This window comes from Stenella coeruleoalba (assembly GCF_951394435.1).
Source record: "Stenella coeruleoalba genome assembly, chromosome: 1".
Lineage (NCBI taxonomy): Eukaryota > Metazoa > Chordata > Mammalia > Artiodactyla > Delphinidae > Stenella > Stenella coeruleoalba.
The window spans coordinates 32,545,113-32,562,468 of NC_137169.1; the positions used below are offsets into that span (position 1 = coordinate 32,545,113).

Here is a 17,356-nt window from a genome sequence, read left to right on the forward strand (position 1 = left end):
CTGGATCCTGGGCTTTTAGCCTTCAAAACTGTGAGAAAATAAATTTCTGTTATTTAAGCCACCTAGTCTGTGGTATTTTGTTGTAGCAGCCCTAGCAAATTAATACATTCCTTTAAGAACTTTACATACTCTGCATGTATTACAGAGTTTTATTTTTTAATTTGTTGTTTCCTGAGGTGGGTTTATATAAAGACTCCAGCCCACTGTTACCAGAAAGAGGAACTCCAGTCATCGCCTATCCCCCTCTCCACACGCTGCCTCCTTTTTCTTCATAGCCCTTACCATCACTTGGGGGATTATCTCTTTATTTTTCTATTTATCGTGGGCTGAAGAAAAGTGCACAACCTAAAAGTTGCATGTTAAGTTTCATTTGGGGAACTTGCTGAGGACTATAGTCTGGGAGACAGCCTCTCAGATAGCTCTGAGGAACTGCTTTGAAGAGGTAAGGGAGGAGCCAGGATACATAGGATTTTTTGCTGAAGAAAGACAGGTAGTCAAACATAAAAAGATTACTGTTAATCTACGGACATCTCAAAAAATCTTAATGATTTTAGTGCTTTCCTATCTATGGGAAGATGCAAGAGTCTGGGCTCATTGAAATTATTCCTTAGATACGCATCTTAACTATCTAGAGCCAGTATCCAGAGTGCAGAGTGTTTCCTGTTTGTCCCCATCCTGAATTCCCCTCAGTGGAGGGCTGCAGTGGCTGATGGCTTGATGGCAGGCAATTTGCTGTTTACTGGACTGGCAGGCAATATTCCCTTTCTACATTATTATTATCTATTTAATTTTGCCAGAATTAAGATCCAAGAAAGCAGGGACTGCGTTTTGATAACTGGTATCTCCCCAGAGCCTGTAACAATGTGTGGCAGATCTAGGCACTCAGAAAATAGTTGAATAAATGAACGAATGAACGACAGAGAAAGGGCTTCCCCACCAGAAGAGCTGGGCGGGCCACCTAGTCTCCTGGGACCACAGTCAGGAAACGCAGGCGGTCCGCCTGGGTGGCCGCTGACCAGGGTCTGGCAGCCCTGGGGGCACGCGTGCCGTGGGGGAGTCCGGCATAGTCCGGGTTCCGGGTTTTCCGGAGCGCCTACCTCCCTGGAGAGGGCGGGGCCCTCGCGGCTCCCCGTGGGCGGAGCGGGCGGCCAGGCGTGCTGAGCCGCCGGAAGAAGGGCGGGCGCCGGGGTTTGTGGCTGCACCGCAGCATCTGGGGCCGCACCCCGAACCCGCCAGGGCCCGGGCGAGAGCGACCGGGACACGGGCAAAGGCCACGGCGCGCCGGGAGGGTGGAGGCGCCGGGACACCCGGGCTGCGGCCCAGGAGGCTGGGCGCCGGTGGGCCTGGCTGCTGCCACCGGGCCGGCATCAAAGCAGCGGCCGGCGAGCTGTATCCTCGCCCGGGTCTGCGGGAAGCCGGTTCTGGGCACCCCTCGCATTGTGGCCCCCAAAGCCCCGCTCCCGGGGGTGCGGCCGGGAAAGGATACCTTGGAGGGGCGGTGGGTTCATCTGGTGCCGCAGCACCCGCCCTAGGCCGCCTCTTGGGAATTTGGAAAAGATTCCCCGGTCCCGTCCGGAGGCCGATAGTCCTCTGAGCTTCCGAAGGAAGCCTGCGTGAACGTTGGGCGGTTTTCAAAGAATCATTGTGTTGGGTGGGGATGTGGTCTGTCTATAAAAGGCCGGGAAAGAACAAAATCCGTCACCCACGGCCCTTCTCTAAAGAGACACCCTCTGGAGCTGAAAGCCTCAAGAACGGGCTCTCTCACGCCCCCATCTCTCGTCCTGCCAGCGTCCAAGGCCGGTCTGGTGAGTAGGAAGCTAAGCTGCCTGTGTCTGCAAGTCTTTAAGTCCGAGGGAGGCACGTCTGGGAGCAGTGAGAAGGGGCATCTCGAAATGAAGCGTCTCTGTTTTTAACCATTTCATAAGATTCGAAAGTTTCCTCACTTTGGTAACAAGCCATTTTACTTTCTATTTAATCAGGGTTAGGATATTTTCCACATGCTCCTATCCATAGGATGCTGCTCCTTTCTCTGCATCAGTCACAGCTGAAAACAAGAAGAAGCCAAACACCCTGCCCCACAAACTCCAAAAAGTTAGGCCAGCTCCCTTTTCAGGGAGCTAGGACTAGGACTGTTCTTGGGGCCGGGATACACTGGACCTGGTCGCTGTGGAGGCACATGTCCAGATGCCAGGGGTTTCGATGAGATGATGAATTTGGGCTGTTTCCAAATTTTCCTGCTACAAACAGTTATGCAATAGTCCTCATTATATTCAAAGTACTATATTTCCTCCGTTTGAAGACATACCCCTCTTCCCCAGTTGAACATTTCTGAAAGCAGGTTGTATCTTAACCCAGAGGTTAAAAGGACTTGCCAGCTTCTGGGCACCCACGTGGGTGGTGATGTGTCTGTCACTACTTGCCCGTGTGAAAACACAGCTATGTGATTATTCCATCAGTTGAGATACTTGAAGTTTAAATTCAGATCTGTAATTTTTTTTAAAAAATAATTTTAAAAGGTAATGCTATGATTGCAACATTAAAGCAAAAGGTTTCTAATAATGTCTATGAAGGCACTGTATTCCCAACATTGTTACAGCCCTATGAAGTACATCTATTATCTGCATTTTCTAGATGATGAGACTGAAGCTTAGGGAATTGAAGTGTCTTAGAGCTTTGAAGTGCAAGTGTCAGGATTCTAACCCAGGCTGTCTGGTTTCTAAACTTGCCCTCTTAACTCCCACGTCTGTATCCAGGCAGAAGATGCATGCAGCTTACAAGGAAGGAAGTCAAGGCAGGGACTGTGTATGTTTGTGTATCCTTGGTGTTTGTGTGTCACTGGCTGTTTATGAAAGTGTGTATAGAACTGGAAATTAAAGCCGCATCCAAAGCACCGATTATACTTACTTCCACACTGATGCCACATCTTTGTTTTTGGATCTTTTGCAGTTTTAAATATATTTCCGCAAGTTCTGGAGTTCTAGCTGTATGATCAGTTTTCTGGGTCCCTCCTCTCCTGCCTTTTGCTCCTCTAGAAGAATATGAAGAGGCATGTACTCAGACCTACTCAACCGGCCGCCTCCCAAGCAGGCAGTACTTAATTTCAGAAAGGAGTCACTTTTTCAGGGCTGTTAAAGCCACATTAGCCTCTAGGAGCCCCCAGGTTCTGGTGCCGCAGGGACCAAAGTCCTCAGGCCAAAGTTCTGAGGGCAGGAGATTGTGATCAGAAGAGGACCATACAACTGTGAGGCGTCTCAGCAGAGGCTCTGGCAGTGTCCTCCCCAGAAGTGGACAAGGCCAGTCGGGTGGCATCATCATGCTACAGCAGCTCCTGATTACCCTGCCCACTGAGGCCAGCACCTGGGTGAAGTTGCACCATCCACAGAAGGCCAAGGAAGGGGCGCCCCTGTGGGAGGACGTGACCAAGATGTTTGAAGGAGAAGGTGAGAGAGGCTGATGGAGGGAGGGGATGGAGGTAGAGGAAGGGGTCTCAGTTTGCTTGCAGAAAGGTAGGTACACACATCATTGAGGTGTCTCTAGGGAAGAAAGTTGGAGGAAAGGAGGTCCTTGGGGCTCATGCTTATGGCTTTGGGGAAAGGGATAGCTGTGAGAGAAAATGTTGGGCTCTGGGCACTGGATCTTTGCGACACGTGTGCCATGCTGCTCCCATCTCGTGTCCTCGAATGAACAGGACAGGAAGACAGAATTCAGGGTGTTCCCCACCAGCGGCTCCCAAGTGTGTAAGTGTGACTCACAGACATTAATTGGGGTCAAAGGTTTCTACTTTCTTAAGCCCTCCAGTGGTTTTCCTTCACAAGTTTCAGTCATTCTAACCCCAAACCAATATTTTTTTCTTTCTTTTCATCTCCTGCCAGGAAGAAGGAATGACATGCTTAGTTACTCTCATTTTACCTTGAAATATATGAGTTCAGTGGGAAACATAACCAAGATTACACAGTATTTGGTGGTTGGGTCAGAATAGATGGGTGGACAGAGGAATTTGTATGTCTCATGTGGTCTCTTAGTTCATACCTATAACACTTCAAATCCAGCTTGTATTTGTTATATTCTAACTCTGTCAGGCAGGGGACTTTGCTAAGCATCTTGATGGATGGAAAAATGAATAATGATCTCTAATGCTAATTATTAATTGATGGAGATAGACACATACTCAGATCAAAAGAATAGAAAGTAGCCTAAATACATTCTATGGTAAAATTCTTTTGGAAGACAAGAGACAGGAAACATTCTTCTGATTGTACTTATCAGAGAAAACTTCACAAAGCAGGTAGCATTGAATCGGGCCTTAAAAGATGTCTAAGCTTTTTTTACGGAAGAATTGAGGAAAAGATACAAAAGTGGGTACCTTGAAGAGTGGTTCAGAGAATGGAGACTGTTCTAGTCTAACTAAGGGTTAAGAATGTGGTCAGTGTATGTGTCCCACAGATAAAGGATGGTGGTTAGAGGAAACTAATGCTGGGGAAATGTGCTTCAGGCAGATTATAGAGTGCCTTGAAGTCCACGGGAGGTGTTTGTATTTTTCTTTCTTGTCGGGAACCTTTGAACAAAGGAGTGGCCTGGTAGGTCTGTGCTTTTGTACCAGCACTGGCCATTGGAAAGCGTTAATGCCCAAAGCAATGCCCTGCAGATCCTCCTCATTCAGGAGGCTCCAGTCTGCTCTTGAGTTGCTCTGAATGTCCCTCTGTGAATGTTTTGAGAGGGGGGCCATATTCAGCAGATCTACAGGCAGTTTTTCTATTTGGGGAGTTTGGGGAGATGCAAACTTTCTGGCTCTTTTCCTTCCTCAGCTCTGCTGTCTCAGGATGCTGATGAGACCCAGGGAGAAAGTTTAAAGGATGAAGTGACTCCCGGGACCCGGACAACAGACTCCCAAGTGGGTTGAAGTTTCCTGTCACTTTCTTGACATGCTTTTTGGTTTTTAAGATTATAACTTGCCCTTTTCTGGGGAGTTGGGGTATATTGAGGCTAACGAATTTCACCCAGGGAACTCAGTGCAAGTTAGTCTTTTACAGAAAACTGGGCCGCAGTGGCAGCAGTTTCCTTACTCATAGAAAACGCTTGTTTCTAACCAACGTCTAGATCTAACGTTGTGCGAATTTTTGTAGAGAAAGCAAAATGAGTGATATAAATTCTAGCCCCTAAAAACTTGGGACCTAAGATAAACCTCAATTTTTTAAAAATAATTTATTTATTTATTTTTGGCTGCATTGGGTCTTTGTTGCTGCATGTGGGCTTTCTCTAGTTGGGGCGAGCGGGGGCTACTCTTCGTTGCAGTGTGTGGGCTTCTCATTGCGGTGGCTTCTCTTGTTGCGGAGCACGGGCTTTAGGCACGTGGGCTTCAGTAGCTGTGGCTTGTGGGCTCAGCAGTTGTGGCTCGTGGGCTCTAGAGCGCAGGCTCAGTAGTTGTGGTGCACAGGCTTAGTTGCTCCGCGACATGTGGGATCTTTCCGAATCAGGGATGGAACCCATGTCCCCTGCACTGGCAAGCAGGTTCTTAACCACTGCGCCACCAGGGAAGTCGGATAAACCTCAATTTTTATGAGTATTTCATACTCAAAAACAAACTTAGTGAGAATAAAGTTTTGACATTTTTAGTGAGGTACATCTGTCACTTGATGAGGTGGCCCTTAGAATAGTGTCTGGAGCAGAGGTCAAACTGCAGCCAAAGACGTGAGAAGAGAAGAAATGGTCAGGCCACAGAGCATACACATTAGACAGGCTGGGCGGTTACAACAGGGTGTGGAAACTGTGTCCTTACCACCTGGTAGAAGCATAGGTGAAACAGAAGGAAAACTGTAGAATAAACGAGAAAGGAAGACTGTTAAAGAGGAGATGTTATTCGAGGACAGAAGAGTTTTAGGTGAGAACTTGGGTTCTGAAATTAGATGGTACAGGATTTGAACTCATCTCCTGTATTTACTTGCTCGGTGATTTTTTTTAGCTGTTTACAATCCCAGTTTCCTCTGTTAATTCAGATGCTAACACCTTTTAGGATTGAAATGTATTCCAGGGTTATTTCTGGTAATATGGAAGAAGTAATAATATTCTAATTATTTGAAGAGGTATCTTATATCTACCTTCCACTTATCTGGAATTCTTACCACCTGACTGACATTTGTCAAAAACTGGTGGGATTCTTAGCACTGGGATAAGATTAAATTTCCTAAAATTGAGTTGTAATTTACATATAGGAAAATACACTTAAGGGAGTACATAGTTCTATTTTGACATATGTATATACCACGTAACCAAATCAAGATATAGAGCATTTCCACCATCTCAGAATGTTCCCTTGTGCCCCTTTCCAATTAAAACTCTGTTTTACCCCCAGTAGAGACTACATGGGATCTCTGCATTATTTCTTACAACTGCATGTAAATCTACAATTAAAATTATATAATAAATCTGTAATCTCAAAATAAAAAGTTTACTTTAAAAAAGAATCTAAAAAAAAAGAATTTATATGCTGCAGTGGTTAGGTATAGTGCTCTACAAATGTCAGTTAGGTTAAGTTGGTTGACAGGTTGTTCAAATCTATATCCTTGATGAATTTTTGTCTACTTGTTCCGTCATTTACTGAGAGGAGTGTTAAAATCTCTAATTATTATAGTTTCATCTATATCTCCCTTTAGTTCTGTCAACTCTGCTTTATTTATTTTGAATTCTGTTATCAGGTGCATAAACACATAGGATTGTTGTCTTCTTGATGGACTGACCGTTTATCATTACGAAATGTCTCTTCTTTATGCCTCATAATATTCTTTTTCCTAAGCCCACTTTGATTTAACATAGCTCCTCCAGTGTTTTTAGTTATTGTTGGTATAGGATAGCTTTTTCTCATTCTTTTACTTTCTTTTTTAAAATTTATTTATTTATTTATTTTTGGCTGCATTGGGTCTTTGTTGCTGCGCCTGGGCTTTCTCTAGTTGTGGCGAGTGGGGGCTACTCTTCATTGTGGTGCGTGGGCTTCTCATTGTGGTGGCTTCTCTTGTTGTGGAGCATGGGCTCTAGGGTGCGCGGGCTTCAGTAGTTGTGGCATGCGGGCTCAGTAGTTGTGGTTCGTGGGCTCTAGAGTGCTGGCTCAGTAGTTGTGGCACACGGGCTTAGTTGCTCCGTGGCATGTGGGATCTTCCTGGACCAGGGAATCAAACCCGTGTCCCCTGCATTGGCAGGCAGATTCTTAACCACTGTGCCACCAGGGAAGTCCCTCATTCTTTTACTTTTAACTTATTTGTGCCTTTATATTTAAAGTGTGACCTTCTTAAATATAGCTGGGTTGTGCTTGCTTAGTACATTTACAGTTACATAATCATTGATGTGATGGGATTTAAGTGTATATTCTTGTTCTTTGTTTGCTGTTTGTCAAATCTGTTTTGTTTATTTGTTCCTCTCCTGCCTTCTTTTGGATTGTGCAGTTTATTTAGTATTCTATTTTATGTCCTCTAATGACTTTTTTAGCTGTTTCATTTGTTTTTAGTGGTTGCTCTAGCTATTACAATATGCATTTTTCACATGTCACAGTTGAATTATTACTATACTGTTTCACATATAATTTGAAAGCCTTATTTTCCCATTTACTCTTCCCATTCTTTGTGTATTGTCATCATGCTTTTCACTTTACATCTTATACACCCCATAATACATTGTTCTTATTTTTGCTTTTAACAGTAAATTGTCTTATAAGAAATTAAGAAAGGGAAAAAAAAACGAGCCTTTCATTTTTGCACACATTTACCAATTCAAGCACTTTTCATTCCTTCCTTTAGTTCCAAGTTTTTTTTTTTAACTTTTGAATTTTATTTTATTTATTTTTTATACAGCAGGTTCTTATTAGTTGTCTATTTTATACATATCAGTGTATATATGTCAATCAGTATCTCCCAATTCATCCCACCACCAAGTTGCAAGTTTCTAACTGACATTATTTCCCTTCAGCCTAAAGAATGTCATTTAGCATATCCTGTAGTGGGGGTGTTCTGATGATGAATTCTCACAGCTTTGGTGATCTAAAAATGTCTTTATATGGTCTTCCTATTTGAGAATCTTTTACTGAATATAGAATTCTAGGGTGACTGTTTTTTCTTTTAAGCACTTTAAAGATGTTCCATGATTTTGTGGCTTGTATTGTTTCAGATGAGAATTCAGCTATTATTCTTATTCTTTCCCCAGATGTGACATGTCTTTCTGTTTGTTCCTTTGTTTTATACCAACTTTTCTTTTTTTTTTTTTTGTTCCTCCTTTCCTACCTTTTTTTCACTACTTTTATGTTCTTCCCTTTTATCTTTGCTATTCAGCAGTTTTAGTGATGTGCATAGACATGATATTCTCTGAATTTCCCCCCCCCCATGGAGGGTTTGCTGGCTTTTGGATTTGTGGGTTGAATTTTTACTCAAATTTGGAAATTTTTCAGCCTTTATTTCTTCAAATATTTTTTTCTGCTCATTCTCTCTTCTCCTTCTTAGATTCTAATTACATGTATATTAGACTACTTGATATTATCCCAGGTTTTTTTTTGGTTTTTTGTTTTTCTTTTTCTCTCTTGGTGCTTCCATTTGAATACTATCTGTTGACCTGTGTTAAGTTTCACTGATTTTGTCTTCATCAGGGTCCATCTGTTATTAAGCCCATCCAGTGGATTTTTCAGATATTGTATTTTTCACTTGTAGAATTGTCTTATAGTTCTTTTTTAGCATTTCTCTCTCCTCAATTAACCCCACGTTTTCACCTATTCTATCTATATTTTATTGTAAATTCTTCAACATATATTTTATTTTTAAAATAAATTTATTTATTTATTTTTGGCTGCGTTGGGTCTTCATTGCTGTGTGCAGGCTTTCTCTAGTTGCGGGAAGTGGAGGCTACTCTTCCTTGCGGTGTGCAGGCTTCTCGTTGTGGTGGCTTCTCTTGTTGTGGAGCACGGGCTCTAGGGCGCGCAGGTTTCAGTAGTTATGGTTCACGGGCTTAGTTGCTCTGCAGCATGTGGGATCTTCCTGGACTAGGGCTCGAACACGTGTCCCCTGAATTGGCAGGCAGGTTCTTAACCACTGTGCCACCAGGGAAGCCCTCTTCAACATATATTTTAATAATTTATTTAAACTTCTTTTCTGCTAATTCTAATGACTTGGTTACCTAGGTGTTTGCTTCTTATGTTTTTATTTTCTTGATTATCGGTCAGATATTCCTCCTTCTTTGTATGTCTAATAATTTTTTATTGTAGTTCAGATATTATGTATAAAAGAATGGTGGAGGATGAAATATGCATAGATAGGTCCATTTCTCCATCAGCCTGGAAGGACGTTGGTGTTGAGGTGAATAACTACCATGGTTTCCAGTTCTTTGACGAAACCTCAGATGCATGGCCTCCTGGCCAAGCATCTGCTATTTCATACTGTTAGAGCATTCATTGTATCCCTGGGGGTTGCAGCTTTCTACAGGATTGCTTTGGCTGAAGCAAGAAAGAAGGCATATGCAGATTTCTACAGAAATTGTGGTTCCATGAAAAATTTTGAGGCAATGAGGAAGGCTGGTATCTTTCAGAGTGCAAAGTGATTTTAGAATGTAAAGAATTTCTTTGGGTTGAGTTGCATGAAGTTTGTCACTGACCTGTGTTCCTGAACTATGAAACATGAATATCTGGTCTAAGGAATAATTTCTCTTGTTAAATAAACAATTAACAAATAAAGGTATATATGGATAGATAGATACATAGATATTGTCTGTTTATTTCTTTTGTTTGTTCCATTTATTTACAGAAGATTCTAAGCCTTTTCCTCTGACTGGTGGTTAAGGTGAGGGACTGATTATTCACATTTTTCCTAGAGCTGTGGCTGAGCTCTGGCTGAGATACACTTTAATTCGATTGAGTTCACTTCTGATTAACCCAACTACCAGTGCCCCATGCCACCACTGCTGAGGGGCTGATCCTTTTTACCTCTTCAGTATTTGAGCTAGGGAGGGGTTAGACCACAGTCCCAGACAGTTTTGTTCATCTTGCATTAAACTCCAGCAGGGCCCCAGAATTTCAACTCAGCAGGGATGCACTGGTCTTTGTGACAATAAGTGCTAAAAGCCTCTCTTCCCTCCCCCAGCCCCTCTGATCTCATCTCCTTGCATTCCCCTTCACTAGCCCACCTCCAGCAATGCTGGCTACTCTCCTGTGCCTCAGACAAGCCAAGGACACTCTCACCTCAGGTCCTTTGTCCCCATCTGGAAGGCTCTCCCCTCAGATTTCCACATGGCTTTTCCTCACTGAGCTCATGTCTCTGTTCAAATATCACCCTTTTAGGAAGGCCTTCCCCAGCCACCCTACGTGAAAGATCCTCCCCATCCACACTGTGGCTCTCCCTGTTCCCCTTATCCTGCTTAATTTTTTTCTAAGACATATATGACCATCTGTCCTTCTGTACGTTTAATTACTTAAGGTAGTCTCCGAGAATCACCAAACAGATCCAGAGAAGGCTCCCAGTAAAACTAGTTTAGAATCTCTCAGAATTTAGAATACTGTAAGAACATCTTGGATCTTGATGGAGGTGGTCTCAGACTGAAAAGGAATATATTTGATATTCTAGGAACTGTTGACCTTCAAGGACATATCTGTGGACTTCACCCAGGAGGAGTGGGGGCAGCTGGCCCCTGCTCACCGGAATCTGTACCGGGAGGTGATGCTGGAGAACTATGGGAACCTGGTCTCAGTGGGTAAGCATGGGTTACACATACGTCCAGAAACCTACCCATTACAGGACAGTTACTATTCCTAAATTATTAAATGCTGTAGATTCCCTGGAGCCTGGCCTTGGGTTCTGTGTTGGAGATAGACGTCTCATTCCTTTGAAAATCAAGCCAGAACATACCTGAATCTCCTCCCTTGGGGGAACGGTTTTACTTTGTAGAGTGAGAACAGAAAAAAATGCTGTGGTGCCCCTTTCTGTTTTCAGAGACCCTAAATACCAGAGGATTGGAACTACATTCCAGGGATGGTTCTTAGACCTCAGAATAAATATTCATACCCTTTTTTTCACTCCATAAGTAGGATGTCAACTTTCCAAACCTAGTGTGATTTCCCAGTTGGAGAAAGGAGAAGCGCCATGGATGACAGAGAAAGAAGGCCCAGGAGATCCCAGTTCAGGTGAGACCAAGGCAGATGGTGCCTTTCGATATGTAGGCCAGAGTGCCCAGCATCTTCCCAGGCTGCGGGAAGGCTGAGAGGATGGACAGGCATGCACCGAACCCGATTTTACCCCTCCCTTTGCACCCCTTTCTTTCACCTAACCTTGCAAAAGTCTCTGAAGTTGGAGGGAAAAGAAGTCTTCTCTTCATTAAGGTTAAACTTGATTTTCCTTCTTTCTTCAGTATCCTGAAGTCTGCCAATCGAAAGCTCCCTTCCCTAAGCAGTCAGATGTACGTGGTCTCTCCTCAAAGAAAACAGGTCTCTTTTCAGGACTCTCACTGCATTCTACAAATCTTTAATCTTCTCTCTTGAATTCTATTTCTACTTTTCACCAGTTTTTCAGCTTACAATCCTAGCTTTGATTCTCACTCTCCCTTTAACTCAAGTATCTTTATTTATTGTAATAACTAGTTTATGGAAAGTCCTGCAAGAGAAATTACCACAGGATTCCTTCTCATCAAATCCAATGGTTTTTAACAATCTCCTTAAACTTTGCTTTTATTATGAAATATTTTAGATATTCAGAAAGGCATAGAGAACATTATAATAAATTTCTATGTAACTTCCACTTAGATTAAGAAATAAAACAGAGTTTAAGCCCCGCTATTCCCCTCCTACCTTTTGAAACAACCAACTCTTCTGAGTTTAAATATTTTCATTTGTATATGTATCTTCATACTTGTATTGCATGTGTATATCCCCCAAGCAATATATAATGCTGTTTTGCATGTTCTTATTCTTTAAATAAATGGTATATATACTTTTCCACTTGCTTTTCTCATTCAACACCGTTGATATTTATCCATATTGTTCTGGTTCATTCATTTCTGTTGAATTAATAAAGCACAGTTTATCCATTTTCCTGTTGATAGACATTTGTACTGTTTCTGAATTTGGGGATTACAAAGATACTGGAGTAAAACTTTGTGTAAAACTTCTCGTGTTTCTCTGAGATATTTGATAGAAGCAGACTTGTTGGGTCACCTTCATTTTGCTAGGTTTTACAGAATTGTTCTTCAAACTAGTTGCACCAATTAGTACTCCTATCAGCAGGTTTTGAGAGGTTCCAGAACTCAGCATCTTTGTCAACACTTGGCATTCTCAAAGTTTCACATTTTTATAAATTCAGTGGGTGAATATCTTGTTGGTTTTTTTCATTTTCCTGATTACTAATAAGAGGGAGCATATTTTTCATGTTTATTGGTCATCTATCCAGGATTCCTTTTCTGTAAACTACTTGTTTATATCCTTTGTGAATTTTTATATTATCTTTTTTCCTTATTGATTTATAGAAAAAATATTTTATATCTTTAAGATTTTGATTTTCATACTTAGGTTAAATCTGAATTTATTTTATATGTAGTATGAAGTGAAGCTCTAGTTTAACTTATTACATGTGGATAATCAGTCCAAGAACCAATTATTGAATAGTTAATGCCACTCTGTCACCTGCCAAGTTTCTAATGCCAGGCTGTCTTAATTACTGTATTTAATAGTGAGGCTTAATATCTTGTTCTTCAAAATTGTCCTGGCTATTGTTAGCCCCTTGCTTTTCCATATGAATTATATAATGAGTGCATCAATTATACACACACACACACACACACACACACAAATACTCTGGTGGTATTTTGATTGGAATAGAATTGAATTTATAGATCAATTTGGGAGGGAATTGATATTATGATATTGAGTCCTACTGTCCAGGAGTGTGGTATATTGCTCCACTTACTGACATTTCCTAATTTTTTTAAATAAAGTATTTTCCCCCATAAAAGTCTTGTACGCATTGAACATCTTTTGTCAGATTCATCCTGAAGAACTTATATTTTATTGCTATTTCATATTATTTTTTTGGCCACCCTGCACAGCTGGTGGGATCTTAGTTCCCCAACCAGGGATTGAACCCGGGCCCTTGGCAGTGAGAGCACGGAGTCCTAACCACTGGACCGCCAGGGAATTCCCTGCTATTTTAAATGGTATAACTTTTTTCAATTATGTTTTCTCTTTTTTGCTAGTGTGTAATAACATAACCGGTTTTGATCTTCTAGCCAGCCACCTTGTTTCACTCTGTTATTAATTCCAATAATTTGTACATTCTCCTGGGTTTTCTCTTTTTCAACTTATAATAAGGAAAATAATAATAATAGCTACCATGAATGTTCTTTCCCTGCCTCTGGATGAAATCTCAGAGAGGTCCCATAGGTGGTCCAGTCCCTTTAAATAATAACAGTCTGTCTTTTAGTGAAATATGTAATTCAGTATAATAATAAAAACTCCCAACTTCAAAGTTATATCTTCTCTCCTCCCCTAGCTTGGGCCTGCTTCAGCTTGGATACCGAATTGGGAAGGGGTCATAGATGGCCTGTTCTCTCTTCCCCTATCTTCTTCTTCTCGTCTTCCTTCTCCCTAATCCAGGACCAGAATCAGGGGCCTGCAGAACATAGACTTTATTTTTGCATCTATTCATTTAGAATTTGGAATTTGGAAGTACAAATGATCCTTCTGTGTTAACCAAAAATCCTACAAGAAGTTATACTTTTCAGGAATATGGAACTGTCAGTTGAAGTATTAGTAATGGTGCAATAAATTATTTTAAAAAACAGAATTTTAAATATCCTTTAAAGAAAGGATATTTTCATAGAACATAGCAATAGTAGCAACATAGCAGTCTGGGTTTCTTACAAGTCTCCTTTGTATAATTAACACTTCCCGGGACAGATTAATAACTACAGGAAGCAGAATAATATGTAAATATTAATATAAGCTTCAGTAAAAGACAGCTTGACATTCTTGTGAATGTCCTTAGTTCAAATTTTTTCGTTTGTTTTTTTTTTTTGGCCACACCGTGCAGCTTGTGGGATCTTAGCTCCCTGACCAGGTATTGAACCCGAGCCCTTGGCAGTAAAAGCGCAGAGTCCTAACCACTGGACCACCAGGGAATTCCCTCAAACCTTATTTTTGAACTAGCTGGAGTGGGAAGAGGGAAATCTTTTTATCTTTCTGAGAATGTTTTCCAAAAGTAGTTATCAATTAAAAAGACACTGTTAAGACATAGCCCTGAAATTTCATTATTTAGTATTAATAGAAAGAAGAGGACTAAAATATTCAAATTTTTACCCTATATATAAAATCACACTTTTACCTGGTTGTTTCTTAATTTCCCATTACCTCTCCAGAGTGCCTAACCATATTTAAATATACTCAGAACTTCATGTACTTTATATGTATTGTTATCTAAATCTCTAGTCCATACCCAGTATAATAATTGATTTTTTGAAGCGTAATGAATATGAGTTATTTGCATTTTTTCCATTTCTTTCAGACTTGAAGAGTAAAACAGAAACAGCTGCATCAACTGCAAAGAATGACGTTTTACAGGAACAGTTCTATCATGGCATGATGATGGAAAGGTTCATGAGGGATGATGTCATTTTTTCCACATTGAGAAAAGTCTCAAAATATGATCATGAGTTAGAAAGCCACCAGGATAGCCATGGAAGAGACGTGAGACAAACCATCTTGACCCATAAGAAGAGAGGCCAAGAAACTTACAAATTTGGCAAAAATATTGTGAGTTCAAATGTTGTTATAGAACAGAGACACCATAAATATGACACACCTAGAAAGAGAAACAAATACAAATCAGATTTGATTAATCATCCAACAAGTTACATAAGAACAAAAACCTACGAATGTAATATATGTGAAAAAGTCTTCAAACAACCCATTCACCTTACCGAACACATGAGAATTCATACTGGTGAGAAACCTTTCAGATGTAAGGAATGCGGAAGGGCCTTTAGTCAAAGTGCATCCCTTACCACACACCAAAGAATCCATACTGGTGAGAAACCCTTTGAATGTGAAGAATGTGGTAAAGCCTTCAGACATCGCTCATCTCTTAATCAACATCATAGAACTCACACTGGTGAGAAACCCTATGTATGTGATAAATGTCAGAAAGCTTTCAGCCAGAACATTAGCTTGATCCAACATTTGAGAACTCATTCTGGAGAGAAACCCTTTACATGCAATGAATGTGGGAAAACCTTTAGACAGATTAGACACCTTAGTGAACATATAAGAATTCATACTGGGGAGAAGCCCTATGCATGCACCACATGTTGTAAAACCTTTAGTCATAGAGCTTATCTAACGCATCACCAGAGAATCCATACTGGGGAGAGACCCTACAAATGTAAGGAATGTGGGAAAGCCTTTAGGCAAAGGATACACCTTAGCAACCATAAAACTGTTCATACAGGAGTGAAAGCGTATGAATGCAACCGCTGTGGAAAAGCCTACAGGCATGATTCATCCTTTAAGAAACATCAGAGGCATCACACAGGAGAAAAGCCTTATGAATGTAATGAATGTGGAAAAGCCTTCAGCTATAATTCATCACTTACTCGACACCATGAAATACACAGGAGAAATGCCTTCCAGAATAATGCCTAAAAACAGATTATTCAACATGAACAAAAGCCAGGTCTAAATCAGTGATTCTGTGCTTCGAATTTCAGGACTAAATTGGAGGAATTGACATAATGATGCCAACTTCTAATTTTGCCCATTGTGTAAATAAACATTACATTTATAACTACTGTCTGCTAATATCTCCACACAAAGTACTTAATCAAGAATAAAAGATGGCCCTTCAAGTTAAATTCAACATTATAGAAAATTCACACATTATTACTTTTATGATTTCATGGTAGATTAATAAATTATTCATCATGGGCATTCACTGATTTACAGACCAGCATTTGGGAACTACTGTTTAAAACATCACCACCCCTATATTTTTTTAATTAAAAAAATTTTTTTTAATGGGGAAAACTCACATGGTATAAACTTCAAAAGTTACAGTCAGTTGTATAAGTGAAAAGACTTCTTCCTCCATCACCCATCACAAAATTCTACCAGAGGCAACCATTTTTTATAACTAAGTTTTCTGTACACCCTTCCAGAGATCTTTCTGTTTAAATCCAAGAGAATACATATATACATTTTTTACTTTTGAAGCATAAATGGCAGCCCCCCATACAAACACATATTACTTTTATTACTTCACTGTATATCATGGAGGTCATTCCATATCAGTAAACAAAGTGCCTCCTCATTCTTTTTTTTTTTTTTTTTGTGGTACGCGGGCCTCTCACTGTTGTGGCCTCTCCCGTTGCGGAGCACAGGCTCCAGATGCGCAGGCTCAGCAGCCATGGCTCACAGTCCCAGCTGCTCCACGGCATGTGGGATCCTCCCGGACCGGGGCACGAACCTGTGTCCCCTGCATTAGCAGGCAGACTCCCAACCACTGTGCCACTAGGGAAGCCCCTCATTCTTTTTTTATAGCTGATAGTATTCCATGGTTTGAATGTACTTTAGCCACTTCACTATAGATGGATTTTTGAATTTCCAATCTCTTATTTATATGATATTGCAATGAATAGTCATGCATTTTTATTTCTCACAATGTAAGTACATGCATAGGGTAAATTCCTAGAACAGGAATTTCTGTGCTAAAGGGTATGCACATTTGTATGATGGATACTGCCAAATTGACCTTCATAGAGGTTGGATCAATTTATTTTCCCACCAGCAAGATACAGAACTGTGGGAACCATATCTGGTGCTGAAGCATCTCCTGAGCCAACAGCCCCATCATCCATTAAAGAAGTATCAGCTTCTCTCAATAACATAGCCTAGAAGTACCAGCCGAGCTGCATCCCCATAAAAAGCGGCACTTGCCATCCCTGGAGCCAGAGAGAAATCTGCATGTTATCAAATAGACCAACCAAAGTCTCAGCTGGAGAAGGAGAAGACATCTCTCCACCAACTGTTACAGCCCCTGACTTCTGAGTCTGGAACTGTCTGATGAAGTAGAGTTCCTTTAAAGAGACTGATCCACCTGCCTTAGCAAGTATAATCTTGGCTGCAACCCCTTTGGAATGGAGGAAAACTGACAATGGAGTCAGGGTACTTAATATAGCAGGATATACCACAGCTGATTAACTGACCATACGTAGCATTTTACAGGATGGCTGTGTTAGCGAGTTACAGTTCACATGTGGAAGGAGACAGAAACGAGGTAGGACACGACTTTCTAATTAATAAACATTAATTAATGAAGAGAGCATTAATTAATTAGTTGACATTGCTTATTATGTG

The 17,356-nt window shown here is 41.0% G+C and overlaps 1 protein-coding gene across 2 annotated transcripts; it reads left to right on the forward strand.

Moving 5' to 3' along the window:
- The first annotated feature begins 933 nt into the window (after positions 1 to 933).
- On the forward strand, positions 934 to 16,513 carry ZFP69 (ZFP69 zinc finger protein). 2 transcript variants are annotated; one of them, XM_079927492.1, is made up of 6 exons: positions 934 to 1,805; positions 2,947 to 3,440; positions 4,806 to 4,891; positions 10,587 to 10,713; positions 11,045 to 11,143; positions 14,511 to 16,513. In XM_079927492.1, exons 2-6 carry the CDS (start codon positions 3,314 to 3,316, stop codon positions 15,644 to 15,646), a joined length of 1,575 nt encoding a protein of 524 aa, XP_079783618.1. In that variant the 5' UTR covers positions 934 to 1,805; positions 2,947 to 3,313; the 3' UTR covers positions 15,647 to 16,513. The 2 variants fall into 2 exon arrangements, with proteins under 2 accessions (XP_079783618.1, XP_079783619.1); XM_079927493.1 differs by having other exon boundaries at positions 11,048 to 11,143.
- Positions 16,514 to 17,356: the final 843 nt, after the last annotated feature.

Excerpts from the sequence above, each read along its gene's own strand:
- ZFP69 (XM_079927492.1), top strand. The coding sequence starts at position 3,314 with ATGCTACAGCAGCTCCTGATTACCCTGCCCACTGAGGCCAGCACCTGG. Across the intron at positions 3,441-4,805 it reads CAAGATGTTTGAAGGAGAAG|CTCTGCTGTCTCAGGATGCT; the intron begins GTGAGAGAGGCT and ends TTCCTTCCTCAG. Across the intron at positions 10,714-11,044 it reads TGGGAACCTGGTCTCAGTGG|TAGGATGTCAACTTTCCAAA; the intron begins GTAAGCATGGGT and ends TCACTCCATAAG.